Source organism: Cricetulus griseus, chromosome 5, assembly GCF_003668045.3.
Source record: "Cricetulus griseus strain 17A/GY chromosome 5, alternate assembly CriGri-PICRH-1.0, whole genome shotgun sequence".
Classification (NCBI taxonomy): domain Eukaryota; kingdom Metazoa; phylum Chordata; class Mammalia; order Rodentia; family Cricetidae; genus Cricetulus; species Cricetulus griseus.
Genome location: NC_048598.1, coordinates 104,454,501 through 104,480,821, shown reverse-complemented (window position 1 = coordinate 104,480,821; position 26,321 = coordinate 104,454,501). Strand labels below are relative to the sequence as shown.

Below are 26,321 nucleotides of genomic sequence, written 5' to 3'. Positions count from 1 at the left end.
CTTAGTGCTTCTGCCAAACATAAACCATGGCCTAATCCAATGAAGTTAAATTAACAATGTATGCCTACTTACTAAAAGGAATTAGAGCAATATTGAGGACAACAATATTTTAGGTCAACCGAACTGGAGACCTAGAGTATAATGCACTTCTACTAAAACAATGAGGAAAGCTCATGGGTACTAATGGTGCTATGTCATTTAATTTAAATGTTTAGGTAAATAATAGAAGATACAATGAGTATATTTCAACTTGGTGTTCAAATTATTCTTTCACAGAAACATAATTGAGCAAGCGCCCTGCTGGTATACTTTGTCATACTAGTTATTTTCTGTCTTTCCTTGCGACAAATTGATTCTCAAGGTGACTGAAAACTTGGACTTTTTATTGAAACTGTGTTTTTGTACAATATATTATGATAATAGTTTCCATGCTCCCTGTTTGTCTCATCCTTGTCATCTCCCCTCCCAGCTCCATGCTTTTTAGCCTCTTTCCCTTTAGAAAACAGATGCATACATGAAAGAGAAAGAAAACAAGAAACACACATACACAGATAGACAAAAGCAAAAAACAAAACAAAACAAAACAAACAAAAAACCCCCAAATTGGAAACCATGACATATAAGGCAAAGACCAGTAGCCCAAAATAATAATAGACAAAAAGTTCACAAAAATGCCACTGAGCTTGTTTTATGTTGGCCATGTAGTGCTAAGAATGGGACCTACCCTCAAGTGTGGTTCATATACCCAATGAGACTCCACTGAATGAAACTCAAGTTTCCCTTGCAGAGCAAGCTGATGACAAAGGGAGATAGCATTAGGTTAGGGATGTGATCCCATGTCTACCACCCTTCTCAAGGCTGGCATCCCATCTGGCTTTAACCTGTGTAGGCAATCTGCACGCTGCCAGAATCTCTGTGAGTTCACATGTGGATCTTTCCTGTTGTGTCTGGAAGTCACTGTTTGCTTAGAGTCTTCCATCTGCTCTATTAAAATCTTTCCAAGTCCTCTTTTGCAGAGCTCCCTGAACCCTGAGGGGAATGGTTTGATTAATACATCCCATTTAGGACTGACTATTCCAAAATCTCTCACTCTCAGCACGCTGTCCAGTTGTGGGTCTCTGTCTTAGTTCTCATCTATTGCAAGAGGAAGTTTCTCTGATGATGACTGAGTGAGGCACTCATCTATGGGTACATCAGAATGTTGATAGGAGTCATTTTATTGTTGTTCCTTTCACAGAAATATATTATTTATATAATATATATTTATAATATAATATATTTACCCTAGGCCCATGACCTACCCAGTCTCAGTTTCTTGGCAAGTAGAGCAGTGTTAGGTACTATCTCAGGCTTTAAATCCAATCATGCAGGCAGATCACCTTTGTAGATCACAAGGTTTGTAGCTGAATTGGAGGTTCCTATTCTCCTCTGGTAGCTTGATAAAGTCATCAAGCTCAACTTTTATATATTCACTGAGTTATGTAAGTGTAGTCTTCAACAATAGGGCCTTGCCCATAGTTTATGGAAAGTGAATAGTACATGAAAGTTTCAAATTTTTTCAAAGGTAGTGTGGTTGTGTATGCCTTTGATCCTGGCACTTGAAGGCAGAGGCAGGCAGATCTCTGTGTATTGAAGAACAAACTGGAGTTGCAGAAATGCACAGAGTAACCCTTTTCTAAAAGTAACCAAGTAAGTTAAAACAAATAGACCTCCCTGCTAGTATAAAAATAGTAAATTCAAAATCCACTGGATACTTGAACATTTTGCCATTAAATGTTCTTAAAGAAGCACTATTAGTGGTGCAGTTATCAGAAGCTCCCCACAGTCTCAGATTGTAGTCTACTTAAAGTTGTCAAGTTAGTCTTGTGTCTGTTTCCTGGTGGGTGGCAAAAGTCTTTAGATTCCTAGGTTAGAGACAAAAGCATCATTACCCACAGAGACAAGCATAGCCAGAGTGTCTGCATAAATCTCTTTTGAATTCCTATACTTCCCAAGTCCACATACTGGGTAGATTAAGCAATATTTTTTTTCCGAAATTCTGGAAGCCAGAAGTCTGATGTCAAAGTGTTACCGTGCTTGATTTCTTCTGAAGGCCCTGAGAGAATGATCTGGTCTGGCCTCTCCTGTGAGTTAGTAGATGATTACTTTGTCCCTGGCTTTGCTTCATCTTCTCTTTGCTTAACTCTAAGCCCAAGTTTACTCAGCTTTTAAGGACACTAGACATTTTCAGTTCTAGCATCTTTCAATGACCTCATTCTCCAAATAGGGTCTCATTCTAGGGTTAAGGATGAATTTGTTTATGGATGAGCCTTCCACAGGTCAAGAGATGCATCACAGGGTAAAACACACTGACATCAGGAGAGTCACCACTGAAACTGGCCTGTTATTGCTACTTCCTCACATCTGCTGGCTGGAAACACAACTCTGAGAAAAGCCCTGGATAAAGAGCACCCGAGACTTGATTTCTCACTATGCTCAGCAAGAACATGCAAGGAAGCTTGGGACCATGTAGACGACCTCAAAATCTACGCAAAGTATTGTCAAAATAGTAAAAGGAAAAAAATATTGTCAGTTCTATCATCCTTAAAACATTTATTTATCCATGTTTTTGTTCTTATAGTTGATCTAAGATCATGAATCTCACTTCTCCTACTGTTACCTGTGTTGAAGAAAATCCCAAGCCATAACCTCTCTGTCTTTCACAATGACCATAATTTTATATACTTTAAATGGACAGTAGGTGATAAATTTAGGATGTAGTCATGTGTGTGTCTATTTCAGGGTTTTGTTGGTTGTCCAATTGTGACTTGGGTGGTAGAGATCAAACCCAGGGCTGTGTGCTTGCTATACAGATGCTTTACCTCCAACTTTATCATCTACTTTTGTCACGTGACATAAAATACTTGTATTTATCTCAACAGATGGAGTCACCCATTATATACATAATGATTTTACTCTTGAATGTGTTTGAATTTTCATCAGGAGTGATATATAATAAATGTAAGTATCAGATTGTTTTCTTTCAAAGAGTTATTTATATTATTTCCTCATATATAGTTCAATTATTGCCATTAAACATTTTTTGACAATGTTTTTGTGTATTATCTATTTACTCTGACCCAGGTACCTATTAATGTCATTGTTAAAAAATGTTTCCAAGTTTTGTATACAAATTTTTTAATAGCACTTTGTCACTTCCAAGTCATAGAATGTTTACATTAAAAGGAGATTATATATGGGAAATATTTTATTATTTCAACAGATATAAAATCTTTTCCTTGATGTACGAATTCTCAGGCTATCAAATTAAAAGAAGTTCCTGAAAGAAATATGCAGCTAGAAACTTTGGGAATAGAAAGATTTTGTTAAAAAAAATTCCACTTCTATAGTGTACATATTTTAAGAACTTTGTGCATACTAGAACAAATGCTAGTATACAGTGGTTTTTAATAAAGGGACATGTAGAAGAAGTCAGACCTTCTGTTCACAGATGTGTTGCATAGACTTTGATGAGCTATGGATTGTCCCTGTTTTTGGATCTGAATATTATACTAAAGAATTTCTGAAATAGGTGTGGATATGAGCCACCATTAGAGTCTCACAGAAGGAAAGGACGTCAGAGAAAAGAGTGATTGTATCTGGCTGTGGAAAAGCATTTTGCTAAGGCTGGCATTACATGAAAGAGAACAATCTGTGTAGCTGATAGAGTGGGTAAAATTTGTGCAAGCATGTACGAGAAAAAGCACATTTCACAGACAGCGTCAGGACTCGTGGTAAACAGTAGTTTGGAGGGAGCAATTGCAGAATCTGTGAGAGAAGGGGGTGCATCGTTCAGTCTGACATGAGAGAAGGGATACAATGAAACTGTTCTGAAAGACCGTAGCTGGTGCATGTCATAGAGGTGCTTGCATGTGAGGCAAAGAAGTATTGATTTCAAACTGCAATCGTCGGGAGACTGTTTACACTGATATGCTCACATAGACAAATCTAAGATAACACTGAAACAATTAATGGTGTGCAAACAACATGGAGCATACAGTAAATTTATTCTTTTTTTTTATTATCTTTTTTTTTCTTTTTTTATTAAATTATTAATATTTTCACATATACTTTCCCTCTCCCTCTCCCTCCCCCCACCCCCATTCCTTCTCCCCCACCTCCAACCTACCCCCCACCCCATCCACCCGCCACTCCCCAGGCAGGGTAGGGCCCCCAACCAGGGTTCCACCAAGTCCACCAAATCTTCCTGTGCTGGGCCTAGGCCCCTCCCCATGTGTTCAGAGACAGAGCGAATCCCTTCAAGTGGGATGGGCTCTCGAAGTCCCTCCCACCCACCAGGGCAAAACTCCAGTCCACCTCCCTCTGGAGTCATTCATGATTTCTAGTTTCCTTGGGGTAGAGGATTATAGGCTGGTAAACCTTTGCTCTATGTCTAAAAATCCCAGGAGTGCAGGGGCCTCCCCATTGGCATCCATGATCAGGGGGCTGGATTAGTCCTGTACTGTCCTCCCAAAGAGCATCTGGGGTCGATATGCTTTCCCTTTTTCAGGCCAACTGTTTCTGTGGGTTTCTCCAACCAGGTACAGACCCCTTCGTTCTTCATTCCTCCCTCTCTTCAACTGAGTTCCAGATTTCAGCTCAGTGTATTTCTGTGGATGTCTGTCTCTGCTCTCATCAGCCACTGGATGAGGACTCTAGAATAGCATAGAGAGTATTCATCAATCTCATTCTAGGGGAAGGGTTTCTAGGCCAACTTCTCCTCCACTGCCCAGACTGTCAGATCGTGTCATCCTTATAGGTCTCTGGAGATCTTCCTAGTTCCAGATCTCTTCTCGGACCTATAGTGACTCCCTCTGATATGGTATCTCTCATCCTGCTCTCTCTCCTCTATTCTTCCCCCAACTCAATATATCTGCTCCTCCATTTCTTCTCCTCTACTCTTCATCTTGTGCTCTTATTGTGGCAGCACCCACTTCCCTACCCTCATGCTCTCAATTAGCTCGGGAGTTCATGCCATTTCCCATTCCTGGGGTCCATTTATCCCTTAGAGTCATTCATGATTTCTAGTTTCCTTGGGGTAGAGGATTATAGGCTGGTAAACCTTTGCTCTATGTCTAAAAATCATATATGAGTGAGTACATACCATGTTTGTCTTTTTGTGATTGGGTTACCTCACTCAGGATGGTTTCTTCTAGTTCCATCCATTTGCCTGCGAATTTCAAGATTCCATTGCTTTTTTCTGCTGAGTAGTACTCCATTGTATAAATGTACCACATTTTCTCTTTCCATTCTTCAGTTGAGGGGCATCTAGGTTGTTTCCAGGTTCTGGCTATTACAAACAATGCTGCTATGAACATGGTTGAACATATGTCCTTGTTGTATGGACAAGCAGTATTTGGGTATATACCCAAGAGAGGAATGGCTGGATCTTGAGGTAGATTGATTCCCATTTTTCTGAGCAACCGCCATACTGATTTCCAAAGTGGTCTTACAAGTTCACACTCCCACCAGCAATGGAGGAGTGTTCCTTCTTCTCCACAACCTCTCCAGCATAGGTTGTCATTGGTATTTTTGATTTTAGCCATTCTGACAGGTGTGAGGTGGTATCTCAGAGTTGTTTTGAGTTGCATTTCTCTGATGGCCAAGGATTTTGAACACTTTCTTAAGTGTCTTTCAGCCATTTCAGATTCCTCTGTTGAAAAATCTCTGTTTAGTTCTGCACCCCACTTTTTAATTTCATTGTATGGTGTTTTGGTGGCTAGCTTCTTGAGCTCCTTGTATATTTTGGAAATCAGACCTCTGTCAGATGTGGGGCTGGTGAAGATTTTTTCCCATTCTGTGGGTGGTCGTTTTGTCTTACTGACTGTGTCCTTTGCCTTACAGAAGCTTCTCAGTTTCAAGAGGTCCCATTTATTAATTGCAGACCTCAGTGTCTGTGCTTCTGGCGTGATGTTCAGGAATCGTTCTCCTGTGCCAATTTGTTCAAGGGTTGTTCCCACTTTCTCTTCTAAAAGATTCAGTGTGGCTGGGTTTATGGAGAGATCTTTGATCCATTTGCACTTAAGTTTCGTGCATGGTGACAAGTATGGATCTATCTGCAATTTTCTGCATGTTCGAATCCAATTGTGCCAGCACCATTTGTTGAAGATGCTATCTTTTTTCCATTGTATGGATTTAGCACCTTTGTCAAAAATAAGGTGTTCGTAGGTGCGTGGGTTAATATCTGGGTCTTCAATTCGATTCCATTGGTCTATCTGTCTATTCTTGTGCCAATACCAAGCTGTTTTCAGAACTATGGCTCTATAGTAGACCTTGAAGTCAGGGATGGTGATGCCTCCAGAGGATCTTTTATTGTAAAGAGTTGTTTTGGCTATCCTAGGTTTTTTATTTTTCCATATAAAGTTGAGTATTGTTCTTTCAATGTCTGTGAAAAACTGTGTTGGGATTTTGATGGGGATTGCATTAAATCTGTAGATTGCTTTTGGTAGAATTGCCATTTTTACTATGTTAATTCTGCCTATCCAAGAGCACGGGAGATCTTTCCACTTTCTGGTATCTTCTTTAATTTCTTTCTTTAAAGTCTCAAAGTTCTTATTGTACAGGTCTTTCACTTTTTTGGTTAGTGTTACCCCCAGATATTTAATGTTGCTTGTGGATATTGTGAAAGGTGATGTTTCCATGATTTCTTTCTCATTGAGTTTATCATCTGTATACAGTAGGGCTACAGATTTATTTAAGTTAATTTTGTATCCTGCTACCTTGCTGAAGGTGTTTATCAGCTGTAGGAGTTTCCTGGTAGAGTTTTTCGGGTCACTTATGTAGACTATCATGTCATCTGCAAATAGTGAAAGTTTGACTTCGTCCTTTCCAATTTGTATCCCTTTGATATCCTGATCTTGTCTTATTGCTCTAGCTAGAACTTCAAGAACAATATTGAAGAGATATGGAGAGAGTGGACATCCTTGTCTTGTTCCTGATTTTAGAGGAAATGCTTTGAGTTTCTCTCCATTTAGTTTGATGTTGGCTATTGGTTTGGTGTATATCGCATTTATCATGTTTAGATATGTTCCTGTTATTCCTGTTCTCTCCAAGATCTTTATCATGAAGGGATGTTGGATTTTGTCAAAGGCCTTTTCAGCATCTAGTGAGATGATCATGTGGTTTTTCTTTTTCAGTTTGTTTATATGGTGGATTACATTGATGGTTTTTCGTATATTGAACCATCCTTGCATCCCTGGGATGAAGCCCACTTGATCGTGGTGGATGATTTTTCTGATATGTTCTTGGATTCGATTAGCCAATATTTTATTGAGTATTTTAGCATCAATGTTCATGAGAGATATTGGTCTGTAGTTCTCTTTCTTATTCTTATCTTTGTGTGGCTTGGGTATCAAAGTGATTGTAGCCTCATAGAAGGAGTTTGGCAATATCCCATCTGCTTCTATTGTGCGGAACAGTTTGAGGAGTATTGGTATCAGCTCTTGTTTGAATTTCTGGTAGAATTCTGCAGTGAAGCCATCTGGTCCTGGGCTTTTTTTGGTTGGGAGGCTTTTGATGACTGCTTCTATTTCATTAGGGGTTATGGGTCGATTTAAATTGTTTATCTGATCTTGATTTAATTTTGGTAAGTGATATTTATCCAGGAAACTGTCCATTTCCATTAGATTTTCGAATTTTGTGGAGTACAGATTTTCAAAGTATGACCTAAAGATTCTCTGGATTTCCACAGTGTCCGTTGTTATATCCCCCTTTTCGTTTCTGATTTTGTTAATTAGTGTGCTCTCTCTCTGCCTTTTGGTTAGTTTGGCTAGAGGTTTGTCTATCTTGTTGATCTTCTCAAAGAACCAACTCTTTGTTTCATTGATTCTTTGTAATGTTTTCCTAGTTTCTACTTTATTGATTTCAGCTCTCAGGTTGATTATTTCCTGGCGTCTACTCCTCCTTGGTGAGTTTGCTTCTTTTTGCTCTAGTGTTTTCAGTTGTTCTGTCAGTTCTCTAATGTGACTTTTTTCTAGTTTCTTCATGTGGGCACTTAGTGCTATGAACTTCCCTCTTAGGACTGCTTTCAGAGTGTCCCATAAGTTTGGGTATGTTGTGTCTGCATTTTCATTAGAATCTAGGAAGTCTTTAATTTGTTTTTTTATTTCTTCCTCAACCCAGGAATGGTGCAATTGGGTGTTATTCATTTTCCAAAAGTTTGCAGGTTTCCTGCCATTTGTATTGTTGCTGAATTCTAGCTTTAATGCATGGTGGTCTGATAAGATACAGGGGGTTATTTCAATTCTTTTGTAATTGTGGAGGTTTGCTTTGTTGCCTACTATGTGGTCAATTTTGGAGAAGGTGCCATGTGGTGCTGAGAAGAAGGTATATTCTTTTGAGTTTGGATGGAATGCTCTATAGATATCCGTTAACCCCAGTTGGGCCATGACTTCTTTCAGATCCTCTGTTTCTTTGTTAAGTTTTTGTCTGGTGGTCCTGTCTAGTGGTGTAAGGGGGGTGTTGAAGTCTCCTACTATAAGTGTGTGTGGTTTTATGTGTGGTTTGAGCTTTAGTAATGTTTCTTTCACAAATGTGGGTGCCTTCGTATTTGGAGCATAGATGTTCAGGATTGAGATTTCATCTTGATGGACTTTTCCTGTGATGAGTATGAAATGCCCTTCTTCATCTCTTTTGATTGATTTTAGTTTAAAGTCCATTTTGTTAGATATTAGGATTGCTACACCTGCTTGTTTCTTGAGGCCATTTGATTGGAAAATCTTTTCCCATCCTTTTACTCTGAGGTATCGCCTGTCTTTGAAGTTGAGGTGTGTTTCTTGTAAACAGCAGAAAGATGGATTCTGTCTTCGTATCCATTCTGTTAGCCTATATCTTTTTACGGGTAAGTTAAGGCCATTGACATTTAGGGATATTAATGTCCATTGTTCGTTGGTTCTTGCTTGGTTTGGATTTATTGTTGGTGGTGTCATTGTGTGTGGATTTTGCTCTCCTGCTTCTTTTTGTGTTTGGCAATATTAGATTATCTATTGCCTGTGTTTTTGTGCATGTAGTTATGTTCCTTGAGTTGGAGTTTTCCTTCCAGAACCTTCTGTAGTGCTGGATTTGTGGATATGTATTGTTTAAATCTGTTTTTGTCATGGAAAATCTTGTTTTCTCCATCTATAGTGATTGAAAGTTTTGCTGGGTACAGTAGTCTGGGTTGACATCCATGCTCCCTTAGTGCTTGTAGTGTATCTATCCAAGACCTTCTGGCTTTCATAGTTTCCATTGAGAAGTCGGGTGTGATTCTGATTGGTTTGCCTTTATATGTTACTTGGCCTTTTTCCTTTGCAGCTCTTAATATTTTTCTTTATTCTGTAGATTTGGAGTTTTGATTATTATGTGTCGGGGGGACTTCTTTTTGTGGTCCAGTCTGTTTGGTGTCCTATAAGCTTCTTGTACTTTCATAGGCATATCTTTCTGTAGGTTGGGGAAGTTTTCTTCTATGATTTTGTTGAATATGTTTTCTGTACCTTTGAGCAGTGTTTCTTCACCTTCTTCTACACCTATTATTCTTAGGTTTGGTCTTTTCACGGTGTCCCATATTTCCTGTATATTTTGTGTTAGGGATTTTGTGTTGTATATTTTGTGTTAGGGATTTTGTGTTAGGGATTTGTGTTAGGGATTTTGTGTTAGGGATTTGGTTGATGAATGTATATCCTCTAGCGAGTCTTCAATAGCTGAGATTCTCTCTTCTGTCTCTTGAATTCTATTAGTTATACTCACATCTTTAGATCCTGCTCATTTATCCAACCTTTCCATTTCCAGCATTGCTTCATTCTGTGTTTTCTTTAATGTGTCTAATTCAGCTTTCATGTTTTGAACTGTTTCAAGAGCTTCCTTCACTTGTTTGGTTGTTTTATCTTGGGTTTCTTTAGCTTCTTTAAGAGATTTGTTTATTTCTTGAATATTTTGGTTTGTCTTTTCCTCCATATCGTGTAATTTTTTGCTTACTTTTTCTTCTATTTCTTTAAGGGATTTTCTTGTTTCCTCTTTGAAGGTCTCTATCATCTTGCTCAGATAATTTTTGAGGTCCATCTCTTCTTCATGCACTGTGTTGGGCTTTTCAGATCTTGCTGGAGTGGAGTCCCTAGATTCTGGTGGTGTCATATTGGTCTTTCTGTTGTTGAGCGGGTTCTTATTCTGTCTTCTTCCCATATCTTTTTCCAGTGAGTGCAGGTAGGATCTCTCTATCTCCTCTTGTTACTCTGTAGTGTGTGTGGGCCAGGAATTCAATGTCCGAAGCTCTGGATGGTTTTGCCTCTCCTCGTAGCCTCCTCACTCTGATGGCGTTAGGCCTCTTGGTGGATCGGTCGCCGGGAATGGAATGAAGAGTGGCCTGTACCCAGATTCGGGGAGCTCCTCCCTGCCTGGACGTGTCTGTTTCAAGCAGGGACGAGCCTGGAGGGATCTGGGTGGATGGCGCTTAGGACAAGAATTGGGTAAAAGCAGGGGGTGGCTCACCTGGTCTGCGGTGAGTCCACGGAAAGGGAAGGAAGAGTCAGTAAATTTATTCTTAGTTCTTACTAAATCTAATCTTAAATTCTCCTCCAATTCTGTTCTAAATTTCAGACCCTTTCTATTATTTTTTTATACAATCCAATCCATTTCTAAGAAATGGAAATGTGGATTTGAGCTCTAATAGTTGGGACTGCAGTCCCCAATGTGATAGAACAGTCCAAACACAGCTCTATCCCATAATAGAGGCTTTTTCTTCTCCTGTTTGGACAATGCTGTAAGAAGCCTGCATTCTGCCTTTCCTCCTCTGTTAATGTTTCAAGTTCATTTCACTCTCTGGCATGAAGCTTCAAACCTTTATGCTTCTTACAGCAGATAGGGAGGGAGAAGTCACAAAGTGCCCCAGGCCTTACTTAGCAGGCCCTGAGCTGACCACCACACAACTGCACCATCCAGAGCCAGCAGATGTAAAACTTACCCTTAGAGTTCCTGCAGAGAGCATGCTGAGCTAGGGAGTGTGGTCTCCTTCCTCCTGGCCACACAGGGCCTCCTATCCTGTGCCTGGAGAGCCAGGGAGACCAGGACCAGCCTAAGTCTCTTCCTGAGAACCCTAGGAACCCAAGCTCTCACAGCAGGCACAGGCCCTGTGGAATCATGATCTTGGAGCAACATTCTATTCTGCCAATGTAGTGCCTTGGTACCAGTAATCTCCACTCTTTTCTTGGAGCCTATAGCCAGGCCTTTGAGGACATCTCCAGATGTCCACAGGTGTAGCATGGTGGAAAGAATGGTAGCCACCTGAAGGCCATGGTTAGGGCTCAGGGCCTCTGCAGCCTGAGGCACCGAAATGTTCACAGGAACACTTGGACATTGCTGGGAGGGGACCGCCCAGTTGAAGAGCCCTCAGACCCTGATGAACAGAGGCCTCCATGGTCCTTGAGGAAGGTGAGCTAGAGGCTGGAGGAAGATCAGAGGGCCTCGGGTCCTTCTTCCCCAGAGAGAAGCCTGGATGTGACATAGCATGTGGTCAAGATTTTCCTGCCACCATTGAAGCCCTTGAATATAATATGAAAAAGCTGCTTTCAAACCCCCCACCCCCCGCCCTCCGGCCCTTTTAGAGACACCCTTGGATAAACCTGGACAGCGAGATGTACAGATTTCAGAAGCAGGGTAATGTAGAGGTAGACATCACATGTGCGTGTGCTCAGTCTTCTTTAAAAACATCGTAGATGTGTCTTCTAGAACTGCCTTGGAAATGGAATTGTTTAGGCGTCCTCTAGAAAGATCCCAGGAGGGACAGTAGTCCTTGTTTGTTCAGTAGGTTAGAGGACCCAGCAGGAGGCATAATAGGTACAGAGGCAGATTGCTTGTGTGAAGAAGACGTTGTTTTTGTTGTTCTAACTTGTGTTGTATATACATTTTATTCATTTCAACCCCCACCGTGTGTGTGTGTGTGTGTGTGTGTGTGTGTGTGTGTGTGTGTGTGTGTCAATGACAAGCCCGTTTTGGAATTATCTTTCTTGATACTCTAAAAGTGCCTGACATACTCTATAAGTAGTATTAGTGAAGTATCACATCATGTAAATACATTTTTGTTAGGATTTATTTGAAATATTGTTTGGGGAGGAATAGCCAAACCTCCTGAGTTGACCACATTGTGTTTGTGCCCTGGTTCCCAGGAGAAGGAAATGCAGAGGTCTAAGCCATTGTGCTCTATGGGTGGAAAAGAAACCACTGTCCCCTGTTGTTTGACTTTGCTGTGTACATAGTATACATAAAGGACTAAGGAGTCCCAATTTACAGCATCTAGTTGCTCTAGATGTTAAAGAGGTTGCAAGTGTATGACAAAGTAGAGGGATTCGAACAAATCATTTTGTACTTTTTTATGTTAAAGTTGTTTTCTTTTTGTGTTAAAAAATTTAATTATTACTCTTGTTACACGTGTGGTATTTACTGGACTGCTGTTTGCAACAGTCCTTACTTGAAACATCTGGTCTATCTAGATGTTTAGTAGTGCCCAATATATGTTAAATATAGAGGTAATGAAATATATTTTGCTAAAATTCATGAAACTATTTTTTGGAGGTAGAATCATTAACACCTGTGTTAGCAGTAGTGTTTGTACTTACTCCGTGTTCTGGAGGAAATGCTGGGAGACAGTGAGGTCACTTACTGGTGTGTTTATATGGGACCTTTTCAGATGCTATTTCTGTCTATTTGCATTTTGTTTTTCTGTGTGTATACTGCATATGATGAACAAATACGTCTAAAATTTTTTGCTTCTAGTGTCTAGATGTTAAAGAGGTTGCTAGTGTATGACAAAGTAGTAAAATTAGCACATTGTGTACACTGTTAAAATCCATAGGAAAGATGGATTGTTCTGTAAATGATTTAGGGATATTAATTTGTTCAGATATTTCAAGCATTACATATGTCTATATTGGTGTACTGGTTTGAAGGCAGAGAGAAGGGAGAAGAAAGTGGGTCAAAGTCCAGATGGTTGTATTTAGAAGACACCTCAGATGATAGCCATTGCTTTGAGAACAGTTTTATTTTCCAGTGCAGTGTGAATAGCAGATAAGTTCTTATTCATTTATAAAATATCTAGGAAGATTAGATATTTTTAAATGGCTTGATACATTTAAAAGTTGAAGTAATAGAACAGTCTTTTGTGTAAATAGTTTGAGACTAGAGAGATACTGTGTTTAGGAACAGAATTGGTAAACTGCCTGTCAGAACAGCATACCTGCTGTACTTGTTCAGGATTAAGAGGTGGGAGGGCAGAAACTACAAAAAGACAACATTAGTGTGCTAGACATTTTTAGCTTACCCGTCACCCTGTGTGTTTTATGCATTTCATTTCACTTTGCCATACTGAATACATTGTGCACCCTGGACAAAGGAGTCCTAACTTTATGATATCTAGTTTCTAGGTATTAAAGAGGTTACCAACAGATGATGAAAGTAGTGTTAGTTAACTAACGCATTCTGTATAGTCTCTGTTAAATGTCACAGCAAGTTTGTCTTCTGAAAGGAGTTGTGAAAGTATCATCCGAGTGACAGGTGCCCATGTCACGTGATAGACAGAAGGGGCTGGAGAAAAAGGAGGTGGGAGACCAGAATGCTCTCGGTAGAAGACACTTTGAGATCTAACCATTGTTACACATGTGCATAATGGGACAAATTTACGGCCTCATCTGAAACACCTAGTCCTTCTCGGTGTTTAGAAGTGCACAAAGTATGTTCAAGGTAGATGTAGTAAAGTACGTATGTTGTAGATTCTCCTGTTTAAGCTCCTGGGGAAATGCCATCTTTTATAAATAGAATGATAAACCCACTCTTAAGCAATATAGACTTGTGCTGGTTTGGGAGAGAAGAAGAAACAAAGCTAATACTAGCCTAAGTTTTGCTAATGCAAGATTAGCCATTATTCTCTTTATTTGTGCATCTTATTTCACAAAGTATTGTATAGACAGTAGACAGACAATTCCAAATATGCAGCACCTAGTCTTCCTAGATGAAAGTTGAACTGAAGTTGTGCAGAGAAGAGGATGGATGAGGGAAGAGTTTTCTGCCAGGACCACCATATCTAGAAGACAGTTTCAACTGCACCCAGGAGTCCATGAGTGTATTTCTGGGAAGATATTTGTGTTTATGGTGCACAAAGTTCATTCCACCACATCTAAATTTTATACATGTCCTAATGGAGAGCATATGGTTAAAAGTATAGCTTCATAGGTTGACAGAATACATTCCTCCTAAACATAGAATAGCTAAGCCGTGCCTACACCTTGTGAGTTAATTCATGTTGCTAGGCTGACTGTGGAGGCAGAGGGAGGCTCGCAGGGCAAGAACTGCAGAGCTCTGCTATGCTGAGACTGACATCCTGGGAAGCCCTGCCATCGGTGCATCTGCAGTGCATCCATAGGGTTACATTTCTTGAGCAGGAACACACTTTCCTCATATTTTACTATATACATCTGATGATAACCTTGTAACACCATACTAAGTGTGCTCTGTGTTTCCTTGTGAGCTGAACATTCAAGCAATGAAGAATTTTAATTGTAACATCGGCAGTACTTCTAACTAGAGGCCTGTTGCCATTTCTGTCTTCTATGAAATTTTTATTGCCAAAGAAGACAGGATTACAGTCTTGTCTGACAGACTGAGACAGTGTGGTGCATTCTTGGTTATCCAAATATTCATGTAATGGAGGTTTTAGTTGCTGAATATTCACAATGTGGGGGAAAGCATGGTACATACTGTACATCTCAGTTACCTAAATGTATGTACATGTATTGACTTGTACATAGAAGGACTCTTCAAGTTGAGCTGCTTGTGACCAGGTGACTGCTCTTCTCTTGTTGTGTTTTGTTTCCTGCAATGCACATAAAAGCTTCTTTGAAAAGCTTCAAGACAAACTTACCCTTATCTTTAGGTGTCCTTCTTACTCCCCTCCACTCTACTGTACTGTTTTTTAACTACAGTATTTCTAATAAGGTCAAAACATTTCTGTAGCCTCACTAGTCATGCATTCTTCTATCAGCTCCTGAAATATATTCATCCATACCTTGAAATTCTTTCTGCTGGTGTCCAGCTGCGACTCCAAAGTAATTCTAAGATCAGGACACTCGATGACCGTAAATTAGTATATTCTTGCTACCAGACTGAAGGAAGCATTCATATATCCATGAACATTTAAATATATGTGTCCAAACATATTTGTCCCATAAAACTGAGGCTGTTTAGGGCTCTATAGAATGATTTTTCTTTGGGCTTCCAGCTCACAATAAACACCAATATGGAGACTTATTAATTCTGAAAGCTCAGCTTTAGATAACTTAAGCTTTTAGTAACTAGTTCTAATTACTTAAAACTTAAAATGAGCCTTATCTTCTAATTCTTTTATGTGGATTGGCTACCTTTGCTCTGTAGCACCCATCCTGCTCCCTCTGTGTCTTTCTGATGAATCTACCTTTCTTCTTCTCTGAGCTCTCTGTCCAGAAGTCCCTGATATACTGCCTGCTTCACTATTGGACATTCAGTTTTCTATTAAACCAATTACAATGACACATCTTCACACAGTGTAAAGGAATATTCCACAACATTTCCCCTTTTTGTCTAAATAAAAAAGAAAGGTTTTAATTCTAACACAGTAGAACTATATACAATAAGAACAATTATCAGCTCATTTGCTTTTGGCATATTTGGAGAAAATATTCCACTATTTATTCTACCTTGATGAGTCCAAAGCTCTGAGCTTAATTTGCCTTCTATCATAACTAAGGATAAGTCTAACTATAACTACCTAGTCTTCAACTCCATCAAAAATCCCAGAGGGACATATTCTGAGGAAATTGCAACTGAGGCACTCTGGGAGGGTAGATCACCTGGGCCACCCATTTTCATTGGTGCCTGGTCCCCTTACTCTGAAACACACAAACTTTCAAATGTAACATGCATATCTTCAATAACACAAGTATGGACTATGAGCTTTACATAAGTCAGCCACGTTTGAGTTGGGAAAATATATGTCACCTGTCCTATAGTTTCTAGGTTTATTTATTTCTGTGACCAGGATTTTCAGGGAGCTCCCCTTTTCAAACTGATCCTCTTTAACTTTAAGCATATCCAAAGCCTTTAGTGTTTTGTGGAAACAAATGTATAACCTCTTCCCCAAAGCAATAAATTTTCTGAGTTCTATTTTGAAGTTAAGTATCTTCAAAATAGATATGTAAAGTATCCTAAAGTGTCTAGGCTATTTTAATTCAGCAGATTCTTCCACAATCCAGTGGCTCTCAGCAGCTGTCATTCTCTGTTCATTAGCACTCATATTTTAGCTAATTATTAAATCACACACAGTGACACATCTTCACACTATATAAAGGAATATTCCACAACAGGGCTTCTAAAATAACTGTCTTTCTCACAATTTCATGTCTTTTTCTGTCAGCAAAATCAACCACGTTATTTTGCTAAGCAGGAGTCCAAGCCTTGTTCCAAACTACAGGACCACATGCTATATTTTCCATTGTTCCCATTTCACCCTCTTTACTCCAAGGTAAGATGCAGGGATCCTCCTTCCAACCTCTTCCTGCCAGTAGCTCTCCATGAGAGCAAAATTCCCTCTCTAGCCTGGTGTGATGTTATAAATCTACAATTCCAGCACTCAGTAGCTGAAGACAGGAAGGTGGCAGTTATTTCAAGACCAGCCAGGACAAAATTATGAAATCCTGTCTCAAAGTGCCTAAAGCTTCTCCACTTCAGTGTTTAATCATCTCATGCTCACAGCAAGAATGAGAAACTGAAGAGTCACAACCTAGTCTTTCTCACCTTCCTCAAACTTAGAATCATGGTCTCCCATGGCCTGCACTTTAGTTAATGCTATAGACAACCCGTTCTTTTATGAGTTCTAACTATATCTTAAAGAAGAAAACAGGCAACATCTGTATTTTCTCTAAACACAGTAAATTCCAAATTACAATTCTGGTTTTCAGTGGATGGTAAAGTAATTTAGACAGAATCTCATGCAGCCCAGGGTGATTTCTGACTGCTGATCCCCCTGCCTCCACTTCTTGACACCTAGAACTACGGATGTGCACCTCCACACCCAGCTTTTAATGTATATTTCTTCTTTTTTTTCTGAGAAAGTGTTATTCTGTGTAGCCTTGCCTGTCCTGGAACTCACTTTGTAGACCAGGCTGGCCCTGAAGTCATAGATACCCACCTGCCTCTGCTTCTCAAGTGCTGGGATTGACAGCATGCATTACCATTGCAGAGGTTATAATTCTTATTCTTTAAAAAGTGCTTCATCTAGCTCTCTCCCCACTCCCCCCAGTCTCCCAATTTGCTCAAGAGATCTTGACACTTTCCCTTTCTCCAGGGGACCATGTATGTCTCTGTTAGGTTCCTCCTTGTTTACCAGCTTCTCTGGCAGTGTGGATTGTAGGCTGGTAACCCTTTACTCTATGTCTAAAATTTATATATGAGTGAGTATATGCCATGTTTGTCTTTTTGTGACTGGGTTACCTCACTCAGGATGGTTTCATCTAGTTCCATCCAGTTGCCTACCAATTGTTTTTTCTGCTGAGTAGTACTCCATTGTGTAAATGTACCATATTTTCTCTACCCATTCTTCAGTTGAGAGGAATCTAGGATGTTTCCAGATCCTGGCTATTACAAATAGTGCTTCTATGAACATTGTTGAACAGAAGTCCTTGTTGTATGAATGTGCTGCTTTTGGGTATATTCCTAAAAGTGGAATTGCTGGATCTTGTGGTAGACTTGTTTCCATTTTCCTGAGGAATCGCTATACTGATTTCCAAAGTGGCTGTACAAGTTGGCACTCCCATCAGCTGTGAAGGAGTGTTTCCCTATCTCCACATCTTCTCCAGCATAAACTGTCATTAGTGTTTTTCATTTTAGCCATTCTGACAGGAGTAAGATGGTATCTCAGAGTTTTTGATTTGCATTTCCCTGATGGATAAGGATGTTGAACACTTTCTTATGTGTCTTTCAGTCATTTTAGATTCCTCTATTGAGACTTTTATATTTAGTTCTGTACCACACTTTTTAATTGGATTGTTTGGTGTTTTGGAGACTAGCTTCTTGAATTCTTTGTATATTTTGGAGATCAGACCTCTGTCAGATGTGGGATTGGTGAATATCTTTTCCCAGTCTGTAGGTTGCCGTTTTGTCTTACTGACTGTGTCCATTGTCTTCCAGAAGCATCTCAGTTTTAGGAGGTCCCATTGATCAATTGTTGATCTCAGTGTCTGTACTACTGGTGTAATGTTTAGGAAGCAGTCTCCTGTACCAATTAAAAGGGGAGAAGAGGAGAAGTGAGGAAGACATGAGGGAGCAGAAAGTTTTAGTCGGGGGAAGAATAGAAGAAAACAAGAAAGGATATACCATAATAGAGGGAGACATTTTAGGGATTTTTTCTCAATTTTTTCAACATCATTTTATTTATTTATCTATATAATTATTTCTTGCAGATTTTTTATTTGAATTAGAAACAAGATTGTATTACATGTCAATCCCAGTTCCCTCTCCCTCCCGTCATCCCCTACCACCACTACCAACTAGAACTCTACCTATCACATATCCTTTCTGCTCCCCAGGGAGGGTGAGGCCTTCCAGAGGGGGTCATCAGAGTCTGTCATATCCTCTGGGATAGGGCCTAGGCCCACCCCTGTGTGTCTTGGCTCAGGTAGTATCCCTCTATGTGGAATGGGCTCCCAAAGTCCACAACTATGCTAGGGATAAGTACTGAACTACTACAGAAGGTCCCATAGATTTCCGAGGTCTCCTCACTGACACCCACATTCCTGGGGTCTGGATCAGTCCCATGATGGTTTCCCAGCTATCAGTCTGGAGACCAAGAGCTTCCCTTTGTTCAGGTCAGCTGTTTCTGTGGGTTTCACCAGCCTGGTCTAGACACCTTTGCTCATCACTCCTCCTCCTCTGCAGCTGGATTCCAGTTCAATTCAGGGATTAGTTGTGGGTGTCTGCTTCTACTTCCACCAGCTGCTGGATGATGGCTATCAGGTGGCATGTAAGTCAGTCACCAATCTCATTATCAGGGGAGGGCATTTAAGGTAGCCTCTCCTCTGTTGCTTAGATTGTTAGCTGTTGTCATCTTTGTAGATCTCCAGACATTTCCCTAGTGCCTGATTTCTCTGTAAACCTAAAATGTCTCCCTCTATTATGGTATCTCCTTTCTTGTTTTCTTCTATCCCTGCCCCCCCCCCAGTAAAATTTTCCGGTCCCTCATGTCCTCCTCACCTCTCTTCTTCTCCCCTTCTCATTCTCCTAGCTCCCTCCCTGCTCCTCGTGTGCTCCTAATTTTCTCAGGAGATCGTGTCCCTTTCCCCTTCTCCAGGGGACTGTGTATGTCTCTCTTAGGGTCCTCCTTGTTTACTAGCTTCTCTGGCAGTGTGGATTGTAGGCTGGTAATACTTTATTCTATGTCTAAAATGCATACAAGAGTGAGAACATACCATGTTTGTCCTTTTGTGATTGGGTTACCTCGATCAGAAAGGTTTCTTCTAGTTCTATCCATTTGCCTGCAAATTTCAAAATTCCATTGTTTTTTTCTGTTGAGTAGTACTCCATTGTGTAAATGTACCATATTTTCTCTATCCATTCTTCAGTTGACAGGCATCTAGGTTGCTTCCAGGTTCTGGCTATTACAAATAGTGCTTCTATGAACATTGTTGAACAGATGTCCTTGTTGTATGAATGTGCATCTTTTGGGTATATGCCTAAGAGTGGAATTGCTGGATTTTGTGATAGACTGATTCCCATTTCCTGAGGAGTTGCCATACTGATTTCCAAGGTGGCTGTACAAGTTGGCACTCCCACCAGCAGTGGAGAAGTGTTCCCCTTTCTCCAAATCTTCTCCAGCATAAACTGTCATTGGCATTTTTCATTTTAGCCATTCTGACAGGAGTAAGATGGTATCTCAGAGTTGTTTTGATTTGCATTTCTCTGATGGATAAAGATGTTGAACACTTTCTTATGTGCCTTTCATCCATTTTAGATTCCTCTATTGAGAATTGTCTATTTAGTTCTGTTGCCCACTTTTTAGTTGGATTGCCTGGTGTTTTGGAGACTAGCTTCTTGAGTTCTTTGTATATTTTGAAGATCAACCCTCTGTCAGATGTGGGGTTGGTGAATATCTTTTCCCAGTCTGTAGGTTGCCGTTTTGTCTAGCTGACTGTGTCCATTGTCTTCCAGAAGCTTCTCAGTTTCAGGAGGTCCCATTGATCAATTGTTGATCTCAGTGTCTGTGCTACTGGTGTAATGTTCAGGAAGCAGTCTTCTGTACCAATTAATTCAAGGGTATTTCCTACTTTGTCTTCTAATAGGTTCAATGTGGCTGGATTTATGTTGAGGTCTTTGATCTATTTGGACTTAAGTTTTGTGCATGGCAATAGACATGGATCTATCTGCAGTCTTCTACATTCCAGCATTCAGTTATGCCAGCATCATTTGTTCAAGATGCTTTCTTTATTCCATTGTATAAATAGCTTCTTTGTCAAAAATCAGGTGTCCGTAGGTGTGTGGATTAATATCGGTGTTTTCAACTCTATTCCATTGGTCTACCTGTCTATATTTGTGCCAATACCAAGCTGTTTTCAGGACTACAGCTCTGTAATAGAGCTTGAAGTCAGGGATGGTGGTGCCTCCAGAAGTTCTTTTATTGTACAGTGTTGTTTTGGCTATCCTGGGTCTTTTGTTTTTCCACATAAAGTTGAGAAGTATTTTTTCAAGGTCTGTGAAGAGTTGTGTTGGGATTTTGATGGGGATTGCATTGAATCTGTAGATTGCTTTTGGCAAGATTGCCATTTTTGCTATGTTAATCCTACCTATCCAAGAGCATGGGAAATCATTCCATTTTCTGGTATCTTCTTTAATTTCTTTCTTTAGAGACTCAAAATTCTTATGGTACAGGTCTTTCACATTTTGGTTAGTGTTACCCCAAGGTATTTTATGGTGTTTGTGGCAATTGTAAAGGGTGATGTTTCTCTGATTTCTTTCTCCATGAATGTGTCATCAGTAGGTAGTAGGTAGTATGTAGTTTACAGATTTTTTGTTGTTGTTGTTGTTAATCTTGTATCCTGCCACTTTGCTGAAGCTGTTTATCAGCTGTAGGAGTTCCCTGGGAAAGTTTTTCAGGTTACTTATGTAGATTATCATATCATTTACAAATAGTGAAATTTGACTTTTTCCTTTCCAATTTGTATCCCCTTGATCTCCTTTTGTTGTCTTATTGCTCTAGCTAGAACTTCAAGGACAATATTGAAGAGCTATGGAGAGAGTGGACAGTCTTGTTCCTGATTTTAGAGGAATTGCATTGATTTTCTCTCCATTTAATTTGATGTTGGCTGTCACCTTGCTGTTTATTGCTTTTATTATGTTAATTATATGTTCCTGCTATCCCTGATCTCTTCAAGACCTTTATCATGAATGAGTGTTGGATTTTGTCAAAGACTTTTTCAGCATCCAGTGAGATGATCATGTGTTTTTTTCCCCTCAGTCTGTGTATATGGTGGATTACATTGATGGATTTTCATATGTTGAACTATCCTTCCATGCCTGAGTTGAAGCCTCCTTGATCATGGTGGAGGATTTCTCTGATGTATGCTTGGATTTTGATGTTTTTCAGTATTTTATTCAGTATTTTTGCATCAATGTTCATCAAGGTCTGTAGTTCTCTTTCTTAGTTGTGTCTTTGTGTGGCTTGGGTATCAAGGTTATTGAAGCCTTGTAAAGAGAGTTTGGCAATGACCCTTCTGCTTCTATTGTGTGGAATATTTTGAGGATAATTGGTATTAGCTGTTCCTTGAATTTCTGGTAGAATTCTGCACTGAAGCCATCTGGCTCTGGGCTTTTTTTTTTCTTGGTTGGGGGACTTTTGATGACTGCATCTATTCATTAGGGGTTATAGGTCTATTTAAGTTGCTTATCTGTTCTTGATTTAATTTTGGTAAGTGACATATGTCCAGAAAATTGTCTGTTTCCTTTAGATTTTCAAATTTTGAGGTTTACAGGTTTTCGAACTATATCCTGATGATTCTCTGGATTTCCCCTGTGTCTGTTGTTATGTCCCCCTTTTCATTCCTGATTTTATTAATTTGCATGTTCAGTCTCTGCTGTTTAGTAAGTTTGGATAAAGGTTTGTCTATCTTGTTGATTTTCTCGAAGAGCCAACTCTTCGTTATATTGATTCTTTGTATTGTTTTCTTTGAAATTGAGGTGTGTTTCTTTTTTTTCTTTTGAATTAGAAACAAGATTGAATTACATGATAATCCCAGTTCCCTTCTCCCTCCCTTCCGAGGCGTGTTTCTTGTATGCAGCAGAAGGAAGAATTCCATCTTCTTATCCATTCTGTTAATGTGTGTCTTTTTACAGGTGAGTTAAGACCATTAATATTGAAGGATATTAATGACCATTGATTGTTTATTCTTGTTTGTTTTAGATTTGGTGGTGGTGGTGGTGGTGAAATTATGTCTGGGTTCCATCTCTTTTTTCTTTTGGCTGTTGGTAAAGTGGGATTATCTATTGCCTATAATTTTCTGGTTGTAGTTAACTTCCTTTAGTTGTAGTTTTTCTTCCAGAACTTTCTGCAGGGCTGTATTGGTGGATATGTATTGTTTGAATCTGGTTTTGTCATGGAATATCTTGTTTTCTCCATGTATATTGATTGAAGGCTTTGCTGAGTATAGTAGTCTAGGCTGGCATCTGTGGTCCCTTATTGTAGATAGAATATCCAGGTCCTTCTGGCTTTCAGAGTTTCCATGGAAAAGTCAAGGTGTAATTCTGGTAGTTTTGTCTTTATATGTTACTTGACCTTTTTCCTTTGCTGCTCTTAATATTTTCTCTTTATTCTGTATGTTTGTGGTTTTGATTATTATGTGGCAAGGAGACCCCTTGAAGTCTATTTGATGTTCTTTAGGCTTCTTGTATTTTCATTGGCATGTCTTTTTTTAAGGTTGGGAAAGTTTTCTTCTATGATTTTGTTGAATATATTTTCTGCACCTTTGAGTTGGCTTTCTTCACCTTCTTCTATACCTATTATTCTTAGGTTTGGGCTTTTCATGGTATCCCATATTTCCTGGATATTTTGTATTTGGGATTTGTTGGACTTAAGATTTTCTTTGGTTGACGAGTCTATTTCTCCTAGTGTCTTCAACTCCTGAGATTCTGTTTTCCATCTCTTGTATTGTGTTGGTTATGCTTGCATCTGTAGTTCCTGATTGTCTACCCAGCTTTTCTATTTCCAGCATTCCCTCAGATTGTCCTTTCTTTATTGTCTCTATTTCAGTTTTTAGGTCTTGAACTGTTTCCTTGAAAGATTTGTTGATATTTTGTAATTTTTGGTTTGTTTTTTTTCTTCCATTTCTTTAAGGGATTTTCTCATATCCTTTTTGCGGCCCTCTATCATTTTCATAAATACGTTTTTAAGATCATTCTCTTCTGCTTCATCTGCATTGTTATGCTCAGGTCTTGCTGGTGTATGGTCCCTAGTCTCTGGTGGTCTCATATTGGTTTTTCTGTTGTTGAATGTGCTTTTATATTGTCTTCTTCCCATCCTTTCTTCTGGTGGGTGTAGCAGGAGTCCCTTCCTTTCCTGGTGGGTATGGGATCAAAGTTCCCTTATGGTAGATGCAAACAGTTCCAATATTCTGATGTCTGTCCTCTTCTCATGGATGGTGGTAGTGGGACTGTTATCAGGGCCTTGGCAGTCTTTGGGTATGTTGGCTACCGCCGAGTTCGGATCCCAGGAGTAGACCGGAGTCAGGTGTCCCTGAGAAGATCAACAGAACCTGAACAGGAAACAGCCCCTGGCCTACCTGGGCTGGTGGATGGAGGTAGGACTGTTACTGGGGCCTTGGCAGTCTCTGGGTGTGATGGATCCCGCTGAGTTTGAATTCCCTGAGCAGACCCCTGGCATCAGGTGTCTCCAAGCAGGGCCACCGACTTTTTAGGTTTAAAGAGAAATCAGGCACTAGGGAAATGTCCGGAGATCTACAAAGATGACACCAACTAACAATCTAAGCAACAGAGGAGAGGCTACCTTAAATGCCCTCCCCTGATAATGAGATTGATGACTGTCTTATATGCCATCATATAGCCTTCATCCAGCAGCTGGTGGGAAGTAGAAGCAGACACCCACAACTAATCACAGAACTGAACTGGAATCCAGCTGCAGAGAAGGAGGAGTGATGAGCAAAGGTGTCTAGACCAGGCTGGTGAAACCCACAGGAACAGCTGACCTGAACAAAGGGAAGCTCTTGGTCCCCAGACTGATAGCTGAGAAACTAGCACGGGACTGATCCAGACCCCAGGAATGTGGGTGTCAGTGAGGAGACCTCGGAATCTATGGGACCTGCTGTAGTAGTTCAGTACTTATCCCTAGCATAGATGTGGATTTGGGGATACTCCATTCCACATAGAGGGATACTCCTGGAGCCAAGACACACGAAGGAGGGCCTATGCCCTATCCCAAAGGATATGATAGACTCTGATGACCCCCTATGGAAGGCCTCACCTTTCCTGGGGAGCAGAAAGGGTATGTAATAGGTAGGGTTTTAGTTAGTGTGGTGGTAGGGGAGGAGGGGAGGAAGATGGAACTGGGATTGACATGTAAAGTAATCTTGTTTCTAATTCAAATTTTTTTAAAAAGTGTTTCATCATCCCCACAGTGGTTGCACACACCTTTAACCTCTTATGGGATTGTGGGATCAAGGCCAGCCTGGTCTACAAAGAGAGACCTGGGCAGCAGGGGATACACAGAGAAACCCTGTCTCAGAAAAGAAAAGGAAAGAAAAGAAAAGAAACGAAAAGGAAATAAAAAAAATCATGTTTTACCAGTTCAAAAATGTGGTACTTTTCATGTAAGTTCTTCTTGACCTTGTTTTTGTTTGTTTGTTTCTTTGATTGTTTGTTTGTTTAGATGAGAAGAAGAACCATTTTGCTTGTTCTAGTGAAGAGGTCCATACAGACAAGAACTTATTCAAGTTGTTTCTTTCCACTGACAGTCTGGTAAAGTCCACTAACTGTATGTATTATAGGCCCTTGTTCCCTTTTAAAACAAGGTATAAATGCGTTGGCACTGCAGTCTCTCCAGTGCCTTCCGCTGTCCAGACAGGAAGGTGAGATTCAGTGGAATTATGTCTGTAGTTGGATAAGATAGTGTATTTCATTTATCACTGAGCATCCTGGGTAGCCATGCTCTGTGAGTGTTATTAATAAATGATGCCTAACTCTCTTTTCCAGACCAGCTGCAACAATCTTCATCTGACATGGAACCAATTTTTTCTTTTGAAGTTTGACAGAAGTAGCCTGTCACAGAAACATACTTCACATGATCTTAAGAAAGAAATGGTCCTTGTGTAACAAGGAACATGCTTCACATGATCTTAAGAAAGAAATGGTCCTTGTATAACAAGGGCCATGTTGCACTTGTCATTTTGTGTAAGGGATGGTATGATCTTTCCATTCAAGTGACAGGAGATTTTTATGCAATCAAAAAACAGAATAAAATAAAAGACAATATTAAGATGGTCATGGGCTAAGGCCATGTATAATGGCTCAGTGATAGAGTTCTTGCCTATGTGCTCAAAGCCTTGGGTTCAAAACACACACACACACACACACACACACACACACACTTGAAAATCCATGTAGCAATTGCCAGCAAAACAGATGTTAATAAAAAACATACAGACTCACAGATTATCTAAAAAAATAAATGACAAACACATAAAAACACGGAATATCATTCCACAAAGAGACATAATTAATCCCTATGTCTCCTTTAACTTAGTCCCCAATTCCTGTTTGATATAACAAATATACACTTGATTTAAATTTTGGCTTTACAACTCTTGAGAAGCCTGTGCCATTTTTGTTTGTGATTTTGTGCTAGAGGAAAGGGAAGTAGACTTACAAGACTGGCATCAACTCTTGGGTCTGCTGTTTATGGCTGCATGCCCTGACACAGGTTCCTTAACACCTTGGTTTTAGTGTTTTTGTTTTAAAAATGTATTTGTAGAATTATTTATTTATGTTGTTTGTAAAGATGTTTTTCTACATCTCCATATATGCACTGCATAGATGCACACATATGTGCATGCCTGGTGCCCATGCAGGCCAGAAGAGAGCATTGAATCTTTTGGAGTTAAGTGAGTTGTTAGCCACAATGTGGGATCTAGGAATTAAACAGAAGTCCTGTGGAAGAGCAACAAGGCTCTTAACCACTGATCCATCTCTTGTTTCCATTTTTAGTTTTAAAATTAACATTCTGGCCATGTTTT

At 39.8% G+C, this 26,321-nt stretch overlaps 1 protein-coding gene across 1 annotated transcript in view; it reads left to right on the top strand.

The window, feature by feature from the left end:
* The first annotated feature begins 2,921 nt into the window (after nucleotides 1-2,921).
* Catsperb (cation channel sperm associated auxiliary subunit beta) overlaps nucleotides 2,922-26,321 on the top strand; it is a 126,714-nt gene continuing 103,314 nt past the window's right edge. Inside the window, exons 1-2 of the mRNA XM_027419131.2 lie at nucleotides 2,922-3,000; nucleotides 24,959-25,047. Of these exons, the coding sequence (XP_027274932.1) occupies nucleotides 2,922-3,000; nucleotides 24,959-25,047 (168 nt within the window). The remainder of the gene's footprint in view (nucleotides 3,001-24,958; nucleotides 25,048-26,321) is intronic.